This window comes from Andrena cerasifolii, chromosome 14 (genome assembly GCF_050908995.1).
Source record: "Andrena cerasifolii isolate SP2316 chromosome 14, iyAndCera1_principal, whole genome shotgun sequence".
NCBI classification, from domain to species: Eukaryota; Metazoa; Arthropoda; class Insecta; order Hymenoptera; family Andrenidae; genus Andrena; species Andrena cerasifolii.
The window spans coordinates 6306097-6328686 of NC_135131.1; the positions used below are offsets into that span (position 1 = coordinate 6306097).

A 22590-nucleotide genomic window follows, 5' to 3' on the forward strand; every position below is an offset into this window, starting at 1 on the left:
AATTGCATGCGAGAATCGACTTTAGAACGACTACTTCTCTGTAAAGAGGTGGCTGACTTAATTAAGATGGTAAGACGTAACGCCACCTTTCATTTCCCTTTCAGGGTAGAATTTTGGGAAGCTAGGAAAATTAATGGGGATGAAGGTTGCGTACTGACCTCTTGTTGCTGTGCAGTTGCGGCTTGTTTCAACTTGGCTTGTGCGGCTTTCAGTGCACTGTGGGAAAAATATGTTTCAGTGGAATATTCGACGTTTGACGAATGCCAAGAGCAGAACTTGAGCAGCAATCTAGAGGGGTGAGATCCTCTATTCTCTTTAGGGATGATCCACAAAAAAACTACGCAATTTTTTACGTATTTTTTATGTATTGACCCGAGCTTGTGCAACACTCGCGTAAATGTTTAAATAACTTAGAATTATTTTGTTGCAACTATAGTACAAAAGTGACGCATATAATAATAAGAAAAATACGAAATGATGAGAAAGGGGGACATGAGCAGAAATTGGGACATTCACCTTACCCCCTTAAATGACGTAATGGGAAATACTCACTCTTGCAGTTCTCTGATTTGTCTCTCCTTGGCGTTTTGCTCCTCCTGAGTCATCTGCATGAGCTGCAGTAGCCTCTCGGTTTCGGCAGAGCTCCTGGTTGTCTCCTCTTTCGCTTTCTCCAGTTCCCTCTCGGCTGTTTCGAGGGCCTTTTGCATTTCCGCCAATCTTTTGTCCGGCGACCCGCCGCTCTACGAACACCGATAAGCGTAACACATACTCGCCGTTTATCTTGGACTCGGCTAGAATGGTGCGCCTACCCTTTGCAACTGTTGCTCCAGCTGGTCCATTTTCGCTTTCCTTTTCTTCAGGTCCTGGTCGAGACTTTGGAGCGTCCTCTCCTTCTCCTCCAACGTCCTAGCTTTTTGATCCACGGACTTGACTCGCTCTTCCGTCTGCCTTCTCTGATCTTCCAGCTGCCGTCTCTGCTCCTCCAGCTGTCTTCTCTCTTGAGTGGTATCGGTACCAGTTTTCGCGGCGCCTGCTTGGAGCTTCCTGTTCGCCTCGTGCAAGTCCACCTGCATCCAAACGGACCCTCTGAACTCTCCCGTCTCATTTCACGCGTACGCGTGTGCGGCGCGGTATAGTGCGGCAGATGAAAGCCGCGACCATCCCCTTTCGCCCGTCGTCGCACCGCCAGTAATTCAGAGATGCACAGATCCCAAAAAGAGACGAGTCTCGCGCACGCGTCTCGCAATCTAGTGGCGCTGGCAGCGACGGAGTATTCATGTGGTACGCATCGTCGGATAAAATCAGATAAAGAACGTGAGACGACGTACTACATGTATGCATCCGGGATACACGCGAGCGCGGAGCGATCGCAGCAATCGCGCGGACGAGAAACCGGCCGGTGGCGAACGAGGGAAGAAAAGTGCGCAAGGTCCTTTACAATCGGAAAAATCATTTTCCAGAAAAACATAAAAACATAATAAGACGTGTTTAATGTGCCGAATGTACCGATCGCGAGGAAGGAGACGATCGTGTTATATTTTCGTTCGAACGGAGGACGGTCCATTCCCTCCGGGACGTTCGTCTCCTTGCTGTCGCTGACGGTAATAACAGGCGATTAATGTGGGAACTGCGCAGTTAGTCGAGCACAATCGAAGAACGAGAGGTAGAGACCTTGATGGGGTTTCAATGAGTGAAAGAATTTGAACGTGCTCACAGGAGTAAGGGGAGGTATCCTGAAAGAAAGAGATCTAGATGAATCGATCCGGTTGGCGTAAAAGGAAATGGACCCAAGGGGATGATGACACAACACAGGTGTGACCTGACGACGCGACGTTACGTCACGAGATTTTACACGTATGATGCGTACAATGCGCAATGTGTTCGGCATATTCGCGCATCCAACGCAATGAGAGAATGATGAGAAGATAGGTGTGGGGGTGCATCGTTGCTGGTTTTTGGTTTTGTCTATACATAGTATAGTGGGCACGTCGGTCGATTGTTCTATGTACTCGTATACGTATAATAATAATAATAATAATAATAATAATAATAATAATAATAATGATAATAATAAGGATAATAATAATAATAATAATAATAATAATAACAATAATAATAATAATAATAATAATAATAGCGGCGTGTATGAGCTTGTGGGCGAGGAGTTGTGCTTCGTGGAAGCGAACGAAGGCAGAGGCTGCGGTAAAAACGAGAAGACATAAAGTGAGCGAAGAGAGGTAGAGGAGACACAAGTGTGTCGGCACTGTCGACAGCCATCGGCCACGCCACGGTAGGCGAGCATAGTGCAGACAGAGTGCGGGTGTAGGCGTAGTGTGGTAGGTCAGCGCGAGCGAGTGCAGGTCGTGCAGCTAACCTGGTTTTTCTCGAGTTCCTGGCACAGCAATTCGAGCTGCGCCTGGAACCGCACGCGCTCGACGGTCGCCTGCTTAATGTCCTCTCGCGCGCGTTCGAGCTCCTCTCGCAACCTGGCAGCCTCCTGGCCGTTCTGCTGTTGTTGCTGCTGGTGCTGGTGCTGTTGCTGGTGCTGCTGGAGTTGCTGCTGGTGCTGCTGTATAGTGGCCTGCATCTGCTGGATCTGCTGTTGCTGGACGTGTAGCTGCCTCTCGGCCGCCTCCGCCCGTTGCTTCTCCGTCTCGCAGAGCTTCCTCCAGTGCTCGAGCTGCGCGTCGTTGGCTCCGCTGGTGGCCGACGCGGCCGCGTCCCTCGAGGCCATCTGCTTCTGCAGCTCTTGCAGCCTTTTCTCGGCCTGCTCGGCCCTCTGTCGCTCCTTGGTCTGTGCCTGCGTCACGCTCTGCACCTGCTGCCCCAGCCGATGAATCTCTCCTCTCATCTGCGCCTCGAGGGCGTCCTTGGCCGCCCTGTCCGGCGTTTGCGCGTGCGCTCTCTGCTGCTGGAGCTGCTGCAACCGGCGTACCTCGTCGCGCTGACGCTCCAATTCCGCCTCGTTCGCGTTCAACTCCTGCTGGAAGTTGACCAGCATCTCCTGGGACTTCTCCAGCTGTATGACCAGCTGGTCCCGCTCTACCTGCAGCTGCTTCGCCTCTGCCTCGAGCTTCTCCTTCACCTTCTCCACCTTCTCCGAGTGTTTCTCCCGGTTCTCGAGAATCGCGGCCATCTTCTCGCGGTCCCACTGGACCATCTGCAGCTCGTGCTGCAGCTTCGCCATCTCCTCGTTGCCCGCAAGTTGTTGCTGCTGCTGTTGCTGTTGCTGGTGCTGCTGGACCCGCCTCAGTTCCTGCCTGAGAGTGTCCCGCTCGTCCCTGAGCAGCTGGGTCTCCGCGGCCAGCCGCTCGAGCTCCTTCTTGTTAGCCTCGACGGCCTCCTGGAACTTAGCGGTCTGCATGTGCGCCTTCTCGAGCTCCTTGGCCAGCCTGCCCGCCTCTAGCTCGACCTGATCGCGCGCCACGATCGCCTTGTCCAGGCTGGCGCGCAGCCGTTCCACCTCGATGCTCGCGCTCTCCGACCTGGTCTTACCCTCCGTTTGCATCAACCTCTCCAGTCGGACGATCTCCACGCGGAGCTTCTCGTTGTCGGCCTCCAGCGCGTCCGCCCTCGCCTTCACCTTGTCGTGGCGGTCCCGTATCTTTTCGGTCTCGATTCGCGCGCGCTCCATCTCGCCGCGGTTACGCTCCTGAACGGCGGTCACCTTGAGCGTCTCCTCCCGCGCTCGCTCGAGCTGAAGCTGCGTCTCGTGCAGCTTCGCCTCGAGCTCCGCGTTGCTGGCCTGCGTCCTCTTCAGCTCGTTCTCCCGACCCTCCAGCCGCTCCTGCAGCTTCTCCACCTCCTGCTGTAGCCTACTACCCTCGCTCTGCCACTTCTCCTGCTCGTACTGGTATTTACCTCGCACCCCTTCCGCACGCTCCAGATCGGCGCGCAGCCTGGAGGCGTCCTGCTCGGCCTTCCTCGCGCGCTCCAGCTCCGCCAGCACCTTGTCCAGCCGGTCCCGGAGTCGCTCCACTTCCAGCTTCGCCCACTCGTGCTCCTCCTTCTGCCGCTCTTGGCTCTCCTGATACTTGCTGAACCTCGCCGCGTACCTCTCGCACTCCTCGCGGGCGCTCTCCGCCTCGGCGCGCAGCCGTTCCGCCTCCGCCTGCGCTTTCCTCACATCTGCCTGCTGCCGGTCGTGCTTCTCGTACATCTTGTCGATCTCCAGCTGCATCCGCTTCAGCTCCTCCTGCGTCTTCTCCGTCGCCGACTGGGCCTTGTTCACCTGGGAGTGGGCCCGCTCCAGCTCGAAGCTGATCTGCTCGTTGTCCGCGTTCAGATTCTCCCGCTCGGTCTGCAGCCGGCGCAGCTCGATCTGAGACTTCTCGTATCGCTCCCGCACCATCTCCAGGTCCACCGTCAGCCTGTCCAGGTTCTCCTTCGACCTCTCCTCCTGCTCCTTGGTACGGCCCAGCTGAAGGGCTGCCCTGTCGTACATTTCTTGCACGCGAGCCAACTCCTCCTGGGCCTTTCGCGCCTCCTCCCGGCTCTTGGTCCCCAGCATTTGTTGCTTCTCCGCCTCCAGCTCCAGCTGGTCTTTGTCCGCCTCCATCACTTCCACGCGATTCTGCAGCCGATACACTTCGCTCTGCGCCCTGCGGGACAGAGCACACCTCATCACCCATCACCCATCACCCATCGCTCATCACACCCTCAGACCTATCCCATTCCATTCCATTCTATTCTACCGACTGCTACGCACACCATTACTGCCCGCAGGACCCACGCTTACCTGTCGTACTTTTCAAGCATCTTCTCAAACTCCTTGTTCGCGTTCTCCCGTTCCTCGTGCGCCTTGTTCACCGAATACTGAGCCTTGTCCAATTTATCTTTCAGGATTTCGATCTCGGTCAGAGCATCGTCCCGTTCCAGCTACGCGGCAAAGGGCAAGGGAAGAGAAACGCTACCATGTATCACTTAGTCGATCGTACCACTCCACGATTATCACGCAACTCACGCTCAACTTCTGCTGCGAAGTGTGCGCCTTCTCCCATCTGTCCTTCACCAGGTCCAGCTCCGAAAGCACATTCTCCTTCTCACGCTGCACCTTCGTCATCTGATTCTGCTGGAACTCTATCCTCTCGTGGAGCTTCTCCATTTCCTCCTGGAAGCTGTCCCGCTCCTTCTGCAGCCGCTGCATCATGAGCTGTCGGGCACGAGAAGAGAACAGTCACCGTCGTCATCCAGCAGGATTCGAGACGCGAGTACGCAAAGAACGAGCGACGTCAACTTACCTGAGCTTTCTCGTATTTATCCTGCAGACGGTCGACCTCCAGCTGAATCGTTTCTCGCTCCTTTTGAATCCTCGTCGACTGACCGAGCGCTTTGTCCAGCTGGCTTTGCAGATTCTCGAAATCGTAGTTCTGCTTTTCCTTCTCCATTTGCATCTGTGGGGAAGCAGAGATCCTTTTAACCTTTCGTTGCCCGCGCTGTTGTAAGAAGTACAACGATAGTGAATTATTTTGTTTTCTGCCTGAGAGTGACCAATCGGTTTTGAACCCTTTTCTAATCCTCTAGCTATGCCTTCCGCATACAAAAAAAACCTCGCCTCTTTCACCAGTTTTTCACTCTGGATATGCGTACAGGCGATGAAGAGAAAAAGTCGTCATTTCGTAAAAAGTGCAACGCGCGGGTAAAAGTTCGTTGGCGAAACACATTTCAAAGTGGAACTATTATGTGAAAGGTGTCACCAGGTGTTCCATCTTTTTTTCTTTTTTTAATACAACTACATCGCGTTTTAGTTTTCTGATATAAAATTATAATTAAAGAAAATTCGCCTTCTTAACTTAAAAAATACAGAATACCAAGTAAAACAAAGAGCAAGTAAAAATTAAAAAAAAACACGATAAAATCGTGATGTAAGAATTACAACGCGCGGGTAGCGAAAGGTTGAATATCAAGTGTAACCCTGTAATCCCCTGACATCTCACTGAGACTTACCCTGCGAATTTCCGCGTGCGACTTTTCCAGCTTCTCCTGATGCTTGTCGACATCGCTTTGCGTTTTGTACAGTTGATTCTGCAGCTTGTCCTGCTGATGTTGCGATTTCCCAAGGGCTGCATGTGTACGTTCGAGTTCCTCTTGTGCCTTCTCGAGGTCCGCGATCGCCTTGTCCCTTTCGGAGTGAAGCCGAGCCACGGACGCTTGCGCCCTATCGTACTCGTTCCGAAGGCTCTCCTGCTCGCCGACAGCGTTTTCCAGCCTGGCCTTCAGCCTGTATACCTCCCCTTGACTCTTTTCCACCTTTAGAGTAGCAGAGCACCGTCACAGTCACGATAGGAGCTCCGGGCACAGTTGTATGTATCGAAGTGGACTTTGGGGGAGGGGTCATCATCTTTCCACGGCTGACAGTGCCAATATCGCCAGAAATATCAATTGGGGAATCAAAGGGAGCGCGAGAGCAGGGGTATAAGCAGGACAGTTTCATTACCGGTTCGTTTTGCAGCATCGGCGAAACTCGTCGAGACGAGGATGCCAGGAAGAACGAAGGCGTGATTGGAAATTAGATCCAACTGCTCGGCGGGGTCGGTGGTATCAACGGGGATCGGGATCAGGACGATGAATCGATGGAGATTGGAGGCGATTGTTCTCGTGGTTCAAGCGGTTCTTGGGGGGGGCGAAACGAAGCTGCCGAGTCGGCACGACTCGATCGTCGATCAATAGGTACTCGCGAAACAATTATCGGTCGTTTAATAGTCTGATAGAGATTGCGAGGGCTAGTTCAGGCTACCTCCGTGGCTGCTCGGTCATTCGCAAAGGGAATGCAGCAATCCCTTAGGAGGAACCAAGTGGAAGGATTCAATTTCAGGGTTAAATTGTCGGTAGGACAGAGTGGAGGAGTTTTAGAAGTATGATATGTACCTGTAGACTGCCTTACCTTTTCTTGCAGAGCTGCAGCCTCAGCTCTGGCCCTTTCATTCTCAGCCTGCGTGACTCTGAGCTCGGTCTGGGCTCTCCTGAGTTCAGCGGCTGCCTTCTCGGCGCGATCCTGAATCCTGTCCATTTCCTGGGAGGAATTCAGCGTGCTCTTTCCGTAAGTGCTCTGCCTGTCGATATCGTGCCTGAGCTTCTCGTTCTCCAATTCCAACCTGGCCATCCTCTGCTTGGCAGCTTCCCAGTCGGCGCCGCTGCGACCGACCTCGGACGCAGCTTTGTCAAGCTCGGCTTTGCTCTTGCCCAGCTCCGACTGGGAGCTCTCCAGCTTGGTCTCCAACCGCTCCTTCTCTGCCTGTGCCCTCTCCAAACGGGCACCCAGTTTCTCCACCTGTGGACAAAGATCGGACCACGTCATACCGAGTAGCTACTGAATAAAGTTATTTTAAACACCTCGATTAAGGGGACTAGGCAGTCGAAAAATCGATTTTATTATTCCGTTTTCCGAAAGTACTATCTTTTCTGAATAAAATGCCGCTTGGATTATATTAAAAAACAGCGTCGCCTTTGCCCAGAAACTTTAAACGCGTCTTTCTCGAATCTTTTTTCTCTTCCTTTTTCCATAGTTGCGAATGAACGGAGGTTCAGATCGACTTGAAAAAATTACAGGACGTATAAAACAGGTGCCATTTCCCGCGCAAACTACGATATGGTCCGTAAAAATTCGAGATTTTCATCAAAAAATTAAAAAGTCGCGGATTTTTACTAACCCACAAACACGACCGATTTTTTTTTTTAAATAATCGCACTTTCTCAGCCACCAATTTCATTAAATTATTATCCTGTTTTAATTTTAGTTTCTACTGCTTGGAACAAGAATCGCACCTTGAAATTGGATTATGTCACTGTTTAAGACCAATATTACAGCAGAACCACAGAAGAACGTTAAAATGTTGACCAGCCAGCACCGTTATTTTTAAAGCACATGTATATTTCATACCAACTTTTATTTCAATCTCTATGCTAATAATAAACATTGGGTAAAATAATGCATCTGGATTTGCTTTCATTTTTTTACAAATTCATTAAAGAAAGTGTTTCTTTCACGGGAAGCGACTGCCTATTCCTTTTAATTCACCAGCTCCCGTTCAGATTAATAAATGCTGCACGGTAATAGGGATTCTGATATAAAAGAAATTAATAACGGACACTTGGTAGTCACCTCAGACTCGAGGGCGTGAATTTTCATTTTGTACTCGGCGATCTCCCTCTCGTGTAATTCTCTTTCTTCCTGCTTCTCTTGCTCCGCTCGGTCCCTCTGTTCCCGTAATTGTGCCATTTGCTTCTCCTTATCTCCTATCGCTTCCTCCAGGCTACTAAGCGCGCCCTCGCTGCTGCAACGGTGCGCCTGCATTGCCGTTAAACGTGCTCTGGCCATGTCCACCTGGTTGTCCTTCTCTTTCAGCAGATCCTCCAGATTCTCGATCTGCCGATGAAAATTAGAATTATCGAGAATGACATGGCCTATGACAGTAGAGAATAAAGCGTGTGTACCTATTATACGTGTAACATTAGGGATTGAGGATCATTAATCAGGTTATCAGCTTCGCAGCTCGGACAAACGTTACCAGGGTTAGTAGATTTCTCTTTTAGCTTGTAGGCTGTTCTTTGATAGGTACAAACCTTTCTCTTACAAGGAGAGTTTCCCAGGTGTCCGCCTTCGATTGCTTTGATTTTTGAATATGTTTTAGAGGGCCGATAAATAAGAAATAGGTGTTTTTTTATTTCGTCACGTTGTCAACATGTCTAGGGGGTGAAACCACGCCTTAAAGCTCATAAGGGGTACAAAATTGTGACGAGTAAAACTTCATATGAAAAACATATCCAAGAACCAAAGCAATCGGAGGCGGGCACCAGATATTCTGATGAAATTTGAGGGGTGGTTTCACCCCCTAAACAAGCAACCAAGCCAAAAGAAAAAGAAAACGTATATCTTAGTTTTCGTTTCTCTAAAACATATCCAAAAATCAAAGTAATTGGAGGCGGACACCTGGGAAACTCTCCTTGTCAGTGGTATGGAATGGCGAACCTTTATCAACGTAATTATAAATCCTTACTTACCTGCCGCTCCATTCCACCCCATCGATCGCAATCTTCCCAAACATTATCCGCAACGCAACAACATTTACGCACAACTGTACTCCCGATACAACAACTGACGAACAATTATCACAACTTTAGAAAATAATAAAAGTTGAAAATAAAATGTTCTACTACGTCGCGCGAGAAAGGAAAACGTAACGAAAATAATGCCGAAGCAGTAATTCTGCTGTTTACATGGCGCACCAACGATTAATGACGAATCTTGCCCATCAGAAATCGCTGGTGAAAAATGAAATACTTATAATAGGAACGTACGTTTCAACGAAAACAAGTAAGAATGAAAATAAATGAAAAGGGCACAACGCAATAATTTCTAAAGGTTTTATTGACAGGGGATACAGAATGGACTAACCAAAGGGGGTGCGGATTTAAGAATAATAAAGGGTGTCTCCAGTCGCGTTTACGTTCTACAACTCTCTTACATCGACTATGAATTCGCTAGAAAAAATATTAAAATACGTCGCAACTCCTCACTCGCACCAGTCGAGGGTAAGATTCACACTCACGCACACTTCGCAGCCACGATTTATTAGCGTACTAATTAGGTAGATACGTGGAATAGAAATAAATTTCGAACAAGGTGTTCTAAAATGTCTAAATGCCAGGAATTGCAAATGTCAGCGCAAAAGAGGGGTGGACAACTGCGGAGGTATCTGATCAAGAAGATGAATGGGTGGTCGTGAAGGGATAGTGGGGATAATTACGACGCGTTGACGCGCATTTACAGTTTAACTCGCAATTTAGGGGTTATACCTAGTCAGTAAGTCGAAAAAGGCGATTTTTTTTTAAAAAACCGTAAGCACATATTTTTACAGAACTTTTGGCACTTAAAAGAGCAACATTTAAAGAACGTTTGTTAATTTTTTTGTAGAAAAATACTTACGTTTCTAATAAAAATACGACATCCAAGAAGGTGGAGGCTTTGTGGGCTTATTTTTTATATAAAAATCTACTGAATGATGGAAGGATTTTTTTTCAATATATAGTTTCGATTATATCAACGAAAAATAGCCATTAGTGATAACCATGTATATTGAAAAAAAATCCCTCCGTCATTCAGTAGATTTTTATATAAAAAATAAGCCCACAAAGCCTCCACCTTCTCGGATGTCGTATTTTTATTATAAACGTAAGTATTTTTCTACAAAAAAATTACCAAATGTTCTTTAAATGTTGCTCTTTTAAATGCCAAAAGTTCTGTAAAAATATATGCTTCCGCTTTTTAAAAAAAAAATCGCCTTTTTTCGGCTTCCTGACTAGGTATAACCCCTTAAAGCGGATTCTTCTAATTAATTAGAAAGTGTAATTTACATATCTGGTCATTATCGTGGAACGTGGAACCGTTTAGCCTTTTCAGGCAACAGTTCACTTAGGAGTGCGAACGAAGGAGTGGTAATGGACGATGAACGTAAAATAATATGTATAAGTAAGAATATTCGGCAAGGAAAATTGAAATACTGAAAGAACCGAAGACCCGAGTGATCTCTAATTATAATTCTACTAGCTGGAACGAAGGAAAAGCGATCCAAGTTGATACCTATTAACCCTTTGTATACATTCTCTTAATCCTTCATCCGTTATAGTCCTGCCAGCCAACAAAGGGTTAATTTCAAGTTGGACCCTTTATTGCAGGTAGGGCGCGCGCTTAAAATCGTTAAGGGATAGTATCCAAGAGCACTCACCTTGCGCAGGAGAACGTTAATCTTCTTGTCCTTGATATCCATGTGATCCTTGAGCTCTGTGAGCTCGGTGCTCATGCGATTTCGCTCTTGTTGCGCCTGCATGGCGGCCTGCGTCTTCTGCTCTATCATCCGGTTCTTATCCTCGAGCCTCTGCCGCATTTCCTCCACCTGCAAACAGGCGTGCACGCACGTCAGGTCATCGTATCTACGTACGTGGATCCACCTAGCCGTGTGGAGGTGCGAGCAATTCGAATCGAGCACGATTCGTAAACTCGCGTGCAATACGTACGACACTTGTGTGCACGCGACGTTTCCAACGACAGATAGAACTAGGAATGGATTGAAGAGGATAGAGGGGTGGAAGAAATATTTTGGGGACCCAAAGAATTTCTCAAAAAAGCGTAACGTCTCCTCACAGAACGAGATCACGAGAAAAAGGATAATAAAAAATAAGCATTAACATATTTAATAATATTAATAATATTAGAATATTATACTATTATACTAGAAATATCCTTTCCTCTTCATTTTAACGAAATAAATAAATTATCCTTCTCATTTTGTTTTTTCGTTTTTCTCTTTTCTTCCTTTTTCTAACGTCGTCACTACTTTCTCCAACCGTTAACGGAGAGTTCCTCTGCAAAGCATCGATTTCAGCTCGCGGAAAAGTCAGGCCAACGTTAACCATGGTATCCCCGAATATTCCAAAAATTTCCAAAAGAACGTGTATCGAGTGGAGAACTCACGTCAGCCTGCAGCATGTTGTAGTGCTCCTCCTTGGCGCAAAGCGACTCCTTCAGCACCGCGATGTGCCGCTGGTAGTCCTGCTGCTGTTCCTCCAGCGTCTTCATCTTGGCGGACATCGCGAGTAGTTCCTGGTCCCTGCGCTGTACTTCCGTCCGGAGTTCGTCCAGCTGCGAAAAGATTCGTCGTCCAGGAGAGGATCAGTCCGCGCGCCTCGTTTACCTCGACGACGACGACGACGACGACGACGGCGGCGACGGCGGCGACGACGACAGAGGCGTCGCGTCGGCTCTGTCGCCTCTCCAGAGCGATCGAGTACGACGAGGATCGCCGGCCACCCTTTCGATTACACGTAGCTCGAAACGTAGTGGGCGGTGACGACTTTCGATATTTCGTTTCCCAAACCCTTATTACCCCCATCGAGCGAAGAAAAACGTGCTCCCGAGTCCGATCACAGCACGGCTGTTGAGAACGTCCCGACCACCCGACTCGTTTCTCTTCCGAGGGTTCTCTTTCATCCCCGAGGTCGCGGAACGTCGTCATCGTCGTCGGCGTCGTCTTGGTCGCTGTCGTTGTCGTCGCTGTCTCTGTCCACGTCGTCGTCGTCGTCGTCGTCGTACTCGGACAGGACTCGTCATACTGAGCATGCAGCGATATCGAGACCAACGATACAAACTTACAAACAGTGTTTGCTGCGTGTACGAGAGATATATGTATGTATCAGTTGTGAAACGAGTGTTGGGGAGTATGCGAGGAACCAGGGAGCAGAGGAGCTGGGAGAAGGCCGGGACGTATTATGTATTGTGTCTCTCTCTTTATTTTATTTTTTTTTTTTCGTGTATGTACGTACCTACTACGCTCGTCTGATCTACTCTGGTGACGGCAGGCCGCGTGAGGATCCCGTGGCGAGCTCTCCTTGCGGAGATCTCGCGGCGGGATCGCAAGCAGAATTACACAGCTAAATGTTCACTATGTAGCTAATCAACTAGCACAGTACGCAGCGTGGAGGAGATGTCGCGGTCCTCCTTGGCAACGGCGTCCCATGATCGAAGCAAAAGTTCATTCGCGTTTCGAAGCACATTAGCCTTTAGCGATCGCTCGCCTGATTCTAAGGGAGTAGCCCTTTCCCCTTTCGATTACTTCGACCAGTGGCTGCCCTTTGGATCAGAGAGGACCCACGCGCGTGTATCTCACGCAGTTACCCAACAGAAAGCACCAGGAACCGATTGATCGAACCGACCTGTCTACGGAGAGGTCGCGATCGATCGTCGATCCCGCGTCTCTTCAGCGTTCTCTATGTCGTGCCAACGATAAGTAATAAACAACAGGTCTACGGAGAGAGGCGAGCGATCGTTCGAATCCTCCCGATCGCTCGGTGCGCAAAGCGGCGTCATCGTCTCGGGTTCCTCGGTGTTTCTCAACGACGGCCACGAAGAACCACAGAAGATAATGAGGAGAGAGAACAAAAGAAAAAGGAGGAAAACAAAAAAAAAACAAAAAACGGAAATAGTACGATCTACGCAACTATCTACCATCATCGTTAGGCTGCACACACACGCACGCACGCGGGGAACTTCGAACGGGAGGCATTCTCGTCCTTCGTCCATCGTCGTGCCGGTTCACCGTCGGCAACGACGACGGCGACGAGAAGGCATCGAGCCAGAGATCGCTTTCGCGCGTGGTACGTGAATGATTGCGAACAGTCAGATCAACGACTCACACCAGAGAAAGGGGGCAGAGAGACAGATATAGAGAAGGAGAAAGAGAACGGTGAGAGGGTGGACAGAGAGACAGAGAGATAGACAGACAGAGAGAGAGAGAGTTGTAGGGGTGGTTGGCGAGCTCCCTGGGCGAACCGAAGCTTCGATAACATTCGAAGCGTATATCCATCAGATTTCGTCTCGTTCACCTGAACCGCGAATTTTCCTCCCCGGCGAACAGCGGAGGCAGATTTGCAAAAGGAGTTGCGAGGCTGACGTTTAAACGGCGATGCGACATAATTTTCTCACTGGAATTTCGCGGGAAACGATTAAGTAGCTGTGCAAATTGAAAATCGTTGGGAAACTCGCTGGCCATTCCAAGAGAATGTGAAGCAGAAAGATTAGGGGAGAGAGAGAGAGAAAGAGGGGTGTTGCATGTGTGTAAGAAAAGGTGTTACTACGGAACATCGAAACACTCCGTTACATAATACGGTAATCACGTATGTAGATGGAAACGAAGGATAGGTAGTGGCTCGGAAGTGCTTCTTTGTCGGGTGAAGAATATCCTTACCTCCTCAGAAAGCTAGAATATTGGGGCACCACATTTAATAATGCTTCGCACACCACGAGGGCCGCCCAATTCCGCCTGCCCTTTTTTTTTTTCCTTTCTTAAATCGTTCTCACCCTTAACCCTTTCGATACGGAATTGCCGATAAAACCACTCTGCATACTTGCTTCTAATGTCAATGTAGCTGCGTATAGCCACGTCGCAACGAAAGGGTTAAATTAGCTAATCCTCGTTTCCGTTCATACGATTCTCACGCGGTGAGAGTAGCTACGCGTTCTTAGCTTCGACGCTCGCGCTGTGGCACTGCTCAATCTGTGGGAAAGGAAGCGTTCGTTTGCAACGAGTTGAACGCGATTAACTTTCCACCTTCGGTCGTTCGTCTACTAGCCCGCTGATTCGTGGGAATTTATTCCGGGCCCCGGTTAAGGGCTGCGACTTTATCAACGATCTTCCGCGCCGCGGCGCGGTCACCAAAAAAAAGGGACCGGAATTCAGCGGAATTGGGGACTGCCGTCCATTGCTCAACTTATCGCTAACTTAGCTCTAGCTTAACTGCTAATGTCGTACCCTTATGTCTACGCGGATGGCGAAGGGTGGCGTTCGATCGATCTGCGAGTTCTGGCCAGACATTCCACCTGTTCAGGAGTTTCGAGGTTTCAAGGTTCAGGGAAGTCAACAGACCTCCCAAGCAGAATGGCACCGAGAGTTTCTAGCAGATAATAATGTCAGGGCTGAGGCAACGTCTCGCAGTAAGATCGAACGACTGTTTTCTTTATTTTTTTTTTGGTTGGCGATCGATGGAACTCGCCAGCTGCTCGCGACTACGGATCAGCTGCGAGTTCCGCGCAAACGACGGTGATCCGATGTGTTCGTTTACCTTATCGGAAATCGATCAACGAGACGACAAACGGCTAGATGATGAGAGAGATGCGTCGAGTAACGAAACGAGTTGTCTGCGTGCATGCAGCATGCATAGTAAAGGACGACTTGGAAACTCGCATGCGCTTCTAAAATCGGATTACACCGGCGATGGAATCGTGAGGGTGAAACGCTGGACGATGAGACTGCACGGCAAATCAAGCGTGGTCAGAGACGGACAAACACGAACAAACGGTCTCGCTGGTTGCTGCCGCTGCCGTTGCTGCTGCTGCGCACAGCAGACGGCCGCGGCAGCCACGGCTCTTACGATCGCATCGGCGCGTCAACTCTCTACGATCTACGGTCAAACTTGGCCTAATTTACTTCCACCGGCACTATCCAATCATGTCGAATGGCGTGAAGCAGACAGTTGCTCGGCTAATTTATTCAGTTTCCAGTCTCCAGCTTCCACCGGGATTCCCTGGGATCGCTGCCACGTCGACAATCCTCGACGAAACGCCCCGCGCCCGATCCAATTTAAACCTCTCTACTTTCATTGTACTCCTATTCTAATCCCGATTCTACTTCTCAGTAATCTCTACGAGGCTCGACGTACGGCTCGCGATTAACACTTTGCGTAACGATATCGAGGAAACCCTGTAGACCTTTCAACTCCTAGAAAACCGTAACGACGATTGCCATTTCATTTAAGGAGATAGCAATCGGCAAGTAAGTACACTTTCCTCTGTTCACTGTCGGTATGAAAGTGAGTCTATCTACCCCTAAAGCGGTCCGAAAGCAAAGAGTGTCTTTGTAGCAAGTTTCTCAATTCCTATTCCCCAGAGTAATTTCCAGTTTTCTCTATTCAAACGTAACCCAGCGACCGCGCGAGCTGTGCGCTAAGAGGTCCCACACTTTCATACGAGCAGCCAGGGTACCAGTAAACAGTATTCTAAAAAAAAACAATTGTCTACTTCGCCCTACTCTTTGACGCGCGCATGCACCATGCCTAAAACGCCTAAACGGTAGTCGCATTCGACTTCTACGCGACGAATAGAATGACGAGCGAAACGACGATCAGCTTGCGTCGAGAAGTGGCTACGCATCGCGCCTAATGATTCTTCATTCTGCTGTGCATGAACGGGATGATTACGATGAGGCGAATCCCTATCGATGACGAGGAGGAACGGTGATGCCAACTCTACCCATCGACGGTGCTCGACACCTACATATTCGAATGCTGCTGCTCGAGAACCGATGCTGCTTCACCAAAGTCTCTTGAGATCCCGATGAAGAACATTCGGGGGGGGGGTAAGATGGAGCGAGCATGACACGACGTTAATGTATCGGTAATAACCTACACAGTACACGTACATGTTTATAATAAAATGAAGCATGAACCCCGAGGAGAAGGATGATTTTGTAACGGATGAGCGGTGGTCGTGGCTGCTAAAAATTAAACGTGACGCGGCGGCGCGGGGCCGGGCGCCGCGGCCGGGCGCCGCGGCCGGGCGAATGATTGATAATTCTACTGTGGATGTTCTCGCAAGCTGGGGAGAGAGAGTGCATGACTTGTGGGCTCGGAAGTGTCCACCGTGGTGACTTGGATGTCGTTGTTCGGTGCACATGTGGCGAGATCTGTATGCAGATTCATCGTCCTTGAATAATGAATAATAATCCCTGAGGATGAAGTGAAACGAGTACGGGCGGTGGATCGATGCGGTCGATTGCTTTCGTGTGGGGATTTCGAGAGGGATGCGTGAAAGTCACGGCCGACGATGGGCTCATGGATATGTGCGCGAATTTTCTGGTAGTAAAAAATACTTCTTTACGGGTCGGGAGGATGGAATCGAAACAGGCATCGATGGTGTTTACCACGTGCGGGAATTCCTGCGGAAGAACAGGTGGATGGGACGAGGGAGGACTTGAATGAATTCAAGATAGATCGGGGAACAATTGGACACAATCATTCTTTCCTTCTTTCTTTCTTTCTTTCCTTCTCTCTGTTACCGACGTTATTCTCGTCAGCGTGGCTCCGTCACGAGATAAACGAGTCACCGTTGCCATCACTGATGCACCCTTGTCCTGAACTCTATCTAGCTCGTCTGGGGAATTGGAAGGACAGGTCGGCCTGGGGGTGGATGTACGCCATTTACTTCAACTTGCAGGCATTCCGACCGCAACACAGTGTTTCCAATGAACAAAGAATCAAAGGAGAGGCGAAGAGATAGGGATGGGCCCAACAAAGAAACTGATTCTCGCTTGGACGTGTCTTCCCTTATTCCCCGATTCGTTCCAGTCGAACTCGTGACACCGGAGGCTGTCAAGGTTTCAAGGAGAATAGTTTCGCAGGCATGCTTTGGGGGAGGGAAGGCGAGAAAGAGAGAAAGAGAGAGAGGAGGGAGGGTCAGGATTGCGTGAGACGTGAAAACAAAATCGTTTCTCTTCATCCCCTCTCTTGTTTCCTCGGTTTCGTTTCGAATATATATATTCGTGTCAAGAGTCCGAAGAGGATCGGTAGAGACGTGAATGCGCTTTCGTTTAGGCTCGGCGTGGACCTTGCGAACGTAGAGTCGTTCCCGAGATGGCTGACGCGCGAGATCGCGAACATCGGCGCCCGCGTCGTCGAGGTGGAAGAGTATTTGGGGGTCTCGGGTTGCTGCGAGCACCGTAACGGGACTCCGCGAAAGGGGTAGCATTTCTGCGGGGCTAACGACTTTAGGGTTACAGCCAAGCAGCTCGACTACTGTTAGGCTAACTTTCAGAGGCCCGTCCAGATCCTGGCCGAAACGTTCAGCATCTTCTGCCTCCGGGACACGATTCGGACGTTCGTCGCTACCGTCCGCTAATTTCCGCATTCATCCCCGCGAATGCCCCCCTGCGCGGGGCGCACGGTCCTAGCTTTAAGTAGAAAAATAAAGATCGTCGGAACCCCGGGACGCGGAAAACCGTTTCTCACAGCGAGTCTGAACGCGTGGACGACGGAAAAGAGAAGACGATGCGGTTGAACGAGATTGGGGTGTGACATTTGGAAAACGATAGTGGATATCGAGGCGGGTTAACACGCTCCGAGTTACGAAAATATATAGGTTTGGTACCGTTGGAAGGCTCTGTCCGTTAGCTTCTCCTTCATTAATATGCACACACTGCACTCGCACGCTTTCTTCTTCTCCTCCTTCTTCGTCATCTCTCACATTTCTTCGTCTTCATCTTCTTCGTCTTGCTTGCCCTCTCCGTTTCCTTTTTATCCTCCTCCTCTTGCTCCACCACCTCCTCCTCCTCCTTCACCTCCTCCTCCTTCTCCTCCTTCACATAAGCTTATGTTGTACGCGCGGGGGGAACGTCGATCTATACGTACAGATCGAATGCTCGGCTGTGGAACGTTCATGACACAGCAACGTGCAATTTTGCTAATTTTTGCGCAGACGTTTCTAACAAACGTTTCTCCGTTTTTATTATATAGACGAGCCGTAGGGATCTCCTTGCGAATGCCTCTCGGGTAGTTCGTGAGAAACTTCTTGCCAAAAGAAGCAGGCAACACGCTTGGTATTCTATGAACGTTTCACGAAACAACCCTCCCTCGAAAATCTATTCTACCAGAATCGAAAGAACGTGTGTATCTGCTATAAAGACCGCCTTCCACCCCAGAGTCAACGTCTAAAAACATCTGAGAATTCAACAACATTCTAAGGCCTACAGATTAGGTACGCATGGTTGGTCTCGGGCTCTACGCGTAGAAGCTACCGAATTGTGACTTTCTCATTGACTTTCAGCTAAAGCTACTCGAAACCATTCCCCACAGTCCCCTGTTGTCGCGCGATTCCACCACTTGCCGTCGTGTGTTCTCACGTCGAATTTCCGGCAACCCCCGATCGTAAGGATCCTACAGAATGATCGCAGATTTAACTGGTCGATGATAGTTCCCGGGGGGGGGGGGGGGGATCGACGATGATTAGACGGACGCGACGAGGGGAAGGAAGATCAGAACTCTCGGTTCCTCGGATCGGTTGTTCTCGTAAACCTACGACTTCTTAAACAGGTACAATCGAGTGAAAAAATAGAAACTCTGCTGTTGAATAAGAAGAGGATGTAGGGAGGTAAAGAAAACAGGTACGCTAATGTGTTACGAGTGCATGTACGAGTCGATGAGAAGTAAAATGGTCGGGGCTCGTATTGGAAAGGAAGCTACCGAATCGTTGAGCGAGAGGAGGCGCAGGAACATTCTCCTTTCCACGGCTACCAATGAAACGTAGAAAAGTAAGCGTATCGTGTTTTATTAATACAATTAGACCAATCGCGGAATGTGCGCTCTCGAACCGTTGGCGGGGAATAGTGTGCGTATCTGTAGCCAAAGTATTTAGCAAAGAAATTCTTGTTCGACGGAGCATGTTCGGCGACGATTAGCGTCATCTTATTTCTCACAGACTCATGGATATGCGACGACACCAGTATGCATTCGCGTGGCACATAGGACGCAGCGTTTGGGAGAGAAGACGAATGGAATCGGGAGGTCTGCGCGACGTCTCGACGACGAGCGCGTCGCGCAGCTTCCTGGCGATAAACCCGTCCGGCTTCTTCTCCTCTCTACGGGCGCTAGGTGCACGCGCACAGGCAGACATACAGACAGACAGACGCACGCGTTCAGGCTTTCCCTCTTTCTCTCCCGCGTTCATTCTCCCCGCGAATCATCGGCAACTCGAACGCGTCTACCTGGGCCCGAGTCTCCCGTTTGATCGGCTCCCTCGGGAGCTTTGCAGCCTCGAGGGCGGGACAGGCAGAGAGGAGCCGTCACCGAAACTCTGCTGGCCGGGGGGTTGTCGAATTGGGACCGCGAGTTGACGCGAGTTGACCGCGAGCTGACGCGAGTTGACTCGAGCAGACGCGAGACCTCCTTCCGATTTGAATTGCCTATTTAATGGGGGGTAAAGTACTCACGCGGAGGGACCTGCGGCGCTCGAGATCTGACGCAACAGAACGGAGGAGAGATAGCCGTGTGCGGACGTCTCTAGACGGCGTCGTTCTTTTCGATGCGCACGTTGTTGATGAAGAAACTTACTTGCCGTTTGAAGTTCATGTCGTGCTTGTTGAAGGTGTGCGCGTGCAACGCCAGCGCGCCCTGCGCCGCGGGCTCAATTTGTTTCAAGTGCTGTCGCATTTGCTGCTGCTGGTGGTGGTGGTGCTGCTGCTGCTGCTGCTGCTGTTGCAGCTGCAGCTGCTGCTGATGATGGAGGTGAGGCTGATGAATATGAGGAGGGTGATGATGAAGCTGATGGAGATGATGATCGGCGTAACGATCGGTATAGGGATTGACTACGCCAGTGGTAGCGCCCGACGAGATGCCGGCCAGGCACGAGGAACCGCCCCCACCGCCCCCACCGCATCCGCCGCTCATGATCCCACCTGTCGAACCGGCAAACAATGAACTGGTTAATGCCGAGGACGACGAGTGACCATACGGTACCAGCGAGGTCATCACGGACGGTCCCCTGGCCAAGGCCAACGTGCCGGGCTGCTGCGGACCACCCATAGCCGTTACCAATCCCTGCCGCGCATGCGACTCTATACCTCCCGCGGCTAACTTATTCTGTTGCTGTTGCTGCTGTTGCAGTTGCTGTTGCTGTTGCAGCTGCTGCTGCAGCGGCAGTTGCTGTTGCGTCGGAGTCTGTTGCAATTGCTGCTGTACACCAGCACCGCCGCTGGGCACGGCGGTAGCTTTAAGCAGCTGCTCCCTCAATTTACCACCGCACTCCTTGATGCGCTGCAATTCCGTCTCGAGCAATTCCACCTCATTCTCCAAGGTCTGTATGCGCGCGTCTTTCGTCTCCATGATGGCCGTCAGGGTGGTGCTACCGGGCACGCCGCCTGGAACCGCCACGCTACCTCCGAGGACGGTACCGCCTGTACCTGATACGCTACCTAGCCCGAGAACAGCAACTCCACCGGCCACGGCTGCACCCGAGCACGCGGTCGACGCGTACGCCAGCTCCAACTGCGTCTGAAGACTCTTCAGGCTCTCGTTCGTCGCTTTGAGCTCCTTTACAACACAAGCAATAGGGGCAAGGTTACACTCGTCCACCTTTCGCCCGTCTCGTGTCTCTCTAGCGGGCGTGCGAGGATTTGTTTGGATTCTTTTTTTTTTTTGTATTTTTTTTTTTTTTTCATTTGGTATCGTTACTGCTACGGTTCTTTCTTGGTGTGATGTATGCGGTGATTCGGTGGAAGGTAGATTGTAACTCTACGATGGCCTGATGCGGCTTCGTTTACGCACGAACCTGTCCCGCGGTTTGCTGCTCGAGAGACGAATCGTGGCAAGTAGCATGCGATTCTAGCTCCCCGGAATCGCGAGGGCTACGAAAGCTAGAGGAAAGACGGTCCCGGTTGCTTTGCTCCGCACGGGACAGCCTCGAGGAAGCGGAAGTGGCACCAGCAGCGTCCCGCCCGGTTGACGAAAGAAAAGCGACGTTCCGCCGAGCTTCCTTCTTCCCTCGACACATCCAGCCGATAATATTTTTTTTTTTTTTGCGCTCCTCCGAATGACCACGTGCCGTATCGTTTCCCGGGGCATTCTAGCTGTTTCTCGTGTCTCTCGGTTTCTCATACGTTTCTCATTCTAGTCTCGTTTCTCTGATTATCAGTTGGCCGACGACGACGAGCAGAACGATCTGTTCGCGATCCTACCGCCGTTCTCTCAGCGGCGCTAGAAAAGCACCACCGATCGCCGATTACATGTCCACGATCGCGGAAGAAGCGCAGATCGTTCGCCTCTAACTTTCGAGGGGCAAGCATCCCGATCTAAGGATCTCGCGGACGCCGCGATCGCAAGGTCACTCAAAAGGACGAGGGAAGGCTTTCTCACCCGAGCCTTCCACCACTTTCGGATGCGATTTCTTTTTGGTTTTTTTTTTTTTACTCCGAACGGTGCTCGAGTCTCGCCGTTTTCCACAGCAGAAAGATCCTCTTGCGGACGCCGGGCGCCGCCGCAGTTCTTTCGCCCACCGCGACGTACGGCCGACATCGTTGCCCATAGTTCTGCGCGCGGCGTTTCGACCACTTTTCGCTCCATTTCGTTTCCCCTAATCCTGTTCCGTGCTCTCAACGTTTCGACTTTCTCGAGTTCCCAATGATCGCCCTTCCGGGAGCAAACGGATCATCCGGCGGGCTTGCTTATCACGGTCCAAGGAACAGATGCGCCGCGCGATCGCGAATCAGTAATCGGGAAACAGGACATTCTCGCTGGCGTCTCTTTTGATCGCGGATACTCGAAACGCGGCTACGTCGAATGGACAAGATGAATGAGCTGAGCATCGTGCGTATCCACGACTTGCGATCGCGGTCGGGGCGACTTATCCGATCGAATAAGCCTTGAGACCGAAGGAGTACCGAGTGAAGTTCATTCGAGGACGTCTAATGGTCCTTGCGAGAAGAACGCCGATGGACTCGTGGATACGCATTTCAGCGAGAATGTGCGTGTGATGCTTGTGTGGTGCTTGAGTATGTGTGAGTGTCTGATTGTGTGTGGGACAAATCCAAAGAGTGGTCGCAAACCGAGCGGCGATATCTAAGCGGTATTGTTCGTTAAACGCGACGAGGCACGCTGCACACGCGGAAGCAATTAAATCGCTCGACGCTGCATCCACAGTGGAAGTTACGGCATTGATGAATATCGGGTTGCGACCACCATTGCCGTGCTAGGCAACACACAATAACTGGTACAATCGGTAGAGGAGATAAGACAGTAGATTACGCGAGGAGAGTGACGTCGTATTATCGCATGTCGCACCAGGTCGGTGCCAAACAGTCGCAAAGTCCTCCCTTGGGCCTGGGATCGGCTCGTCTTGACACGACTTGACGACTTTCGCACCGTCCCGCTGCTCGTGCATCGATTACGACGATTGGCCATGATAGCGGTAAGTCGTGATGAACAAGAACGTGTCTGAGACGTACAAGAATGAGAAGAGAGATAGTATAGATGTATGTATTGATTATAAATATAAAT

General features: G+C 50.4%; 2 protein-coding genes across 11 annotated transcripts in view; both read right to left on the reverse strand.

Annotated features, from left to right (window-relative positions):
- LOC143376462 (uncharacterized) overlaps positions 1–22590 on the reverse strand; it is a 62528-nt gene that overhangs the window by 14174 nt on the left and 25764 nt on the right. For 6 of the 10 annotated variants that reach the window (XM_076826820.1, XM_076826819.1, XM_076826817.1 and 3 more), the window contains 12 exons: positions 11471–11638; positions 10725–10892; positions 8102–8365; positions 6884–7270; positions 5947–6249; positions 5241–5393; positions 4964–5152; positions 4739–4878; positions 2375–4601; positions 810–1067; positions 553–740; positions 159–216 (listed from right to left, as the gene is read on the reverse strand). In XM_076826820.1, the coding sequence (XP_076682935.1) occupies positions 159–216; positions 553–740; positions 810–1067; positions 2375–4601; positions 4739–4878; positions 4964–5152; positions 5241–5393; positions 5947–6249; positions 6884–7270; positions 8102–8365; positions 10725–10892; positions 11471–11638 (4503 nt within the window). Of the gene's footprint in view, positions 1–158; positions 217–552; positions 741–809; positions 1068–2374; positions 4602–4738; positions 4879–4963; positions 5153–5240; positions 5394–5946; positions 6250–6883; positions 7271–8101; positions 8366–10724; positions 10893–11470; positions 11639–13739; positions 13752–22590 lie in introns of all 10 variants that reach the window. The other 4 variants (XM_076826818.1, XM_076826816.1, XM_076826823.1 and 1 more) reach the window with 1 other exon arrangement.
- LOC143376543 (uncharacterized) lies at positions 12261–21609 on the reverse strand. Its single transcript, XM_076827020.1, has 2 exons — positions 21601–21609; positions 12261–20829 (listed from the first exon to the last, which is right to left on the reverse strand). The coding sequence occupies exons 1-2, from the start codon at positions 21607–21609 to the stop codon at positions 19600–19602; spliced, it is 1239 nt and encodes a 412-aa protein (XP_076683135.1). The 3' UTR covers positions 12261–19599.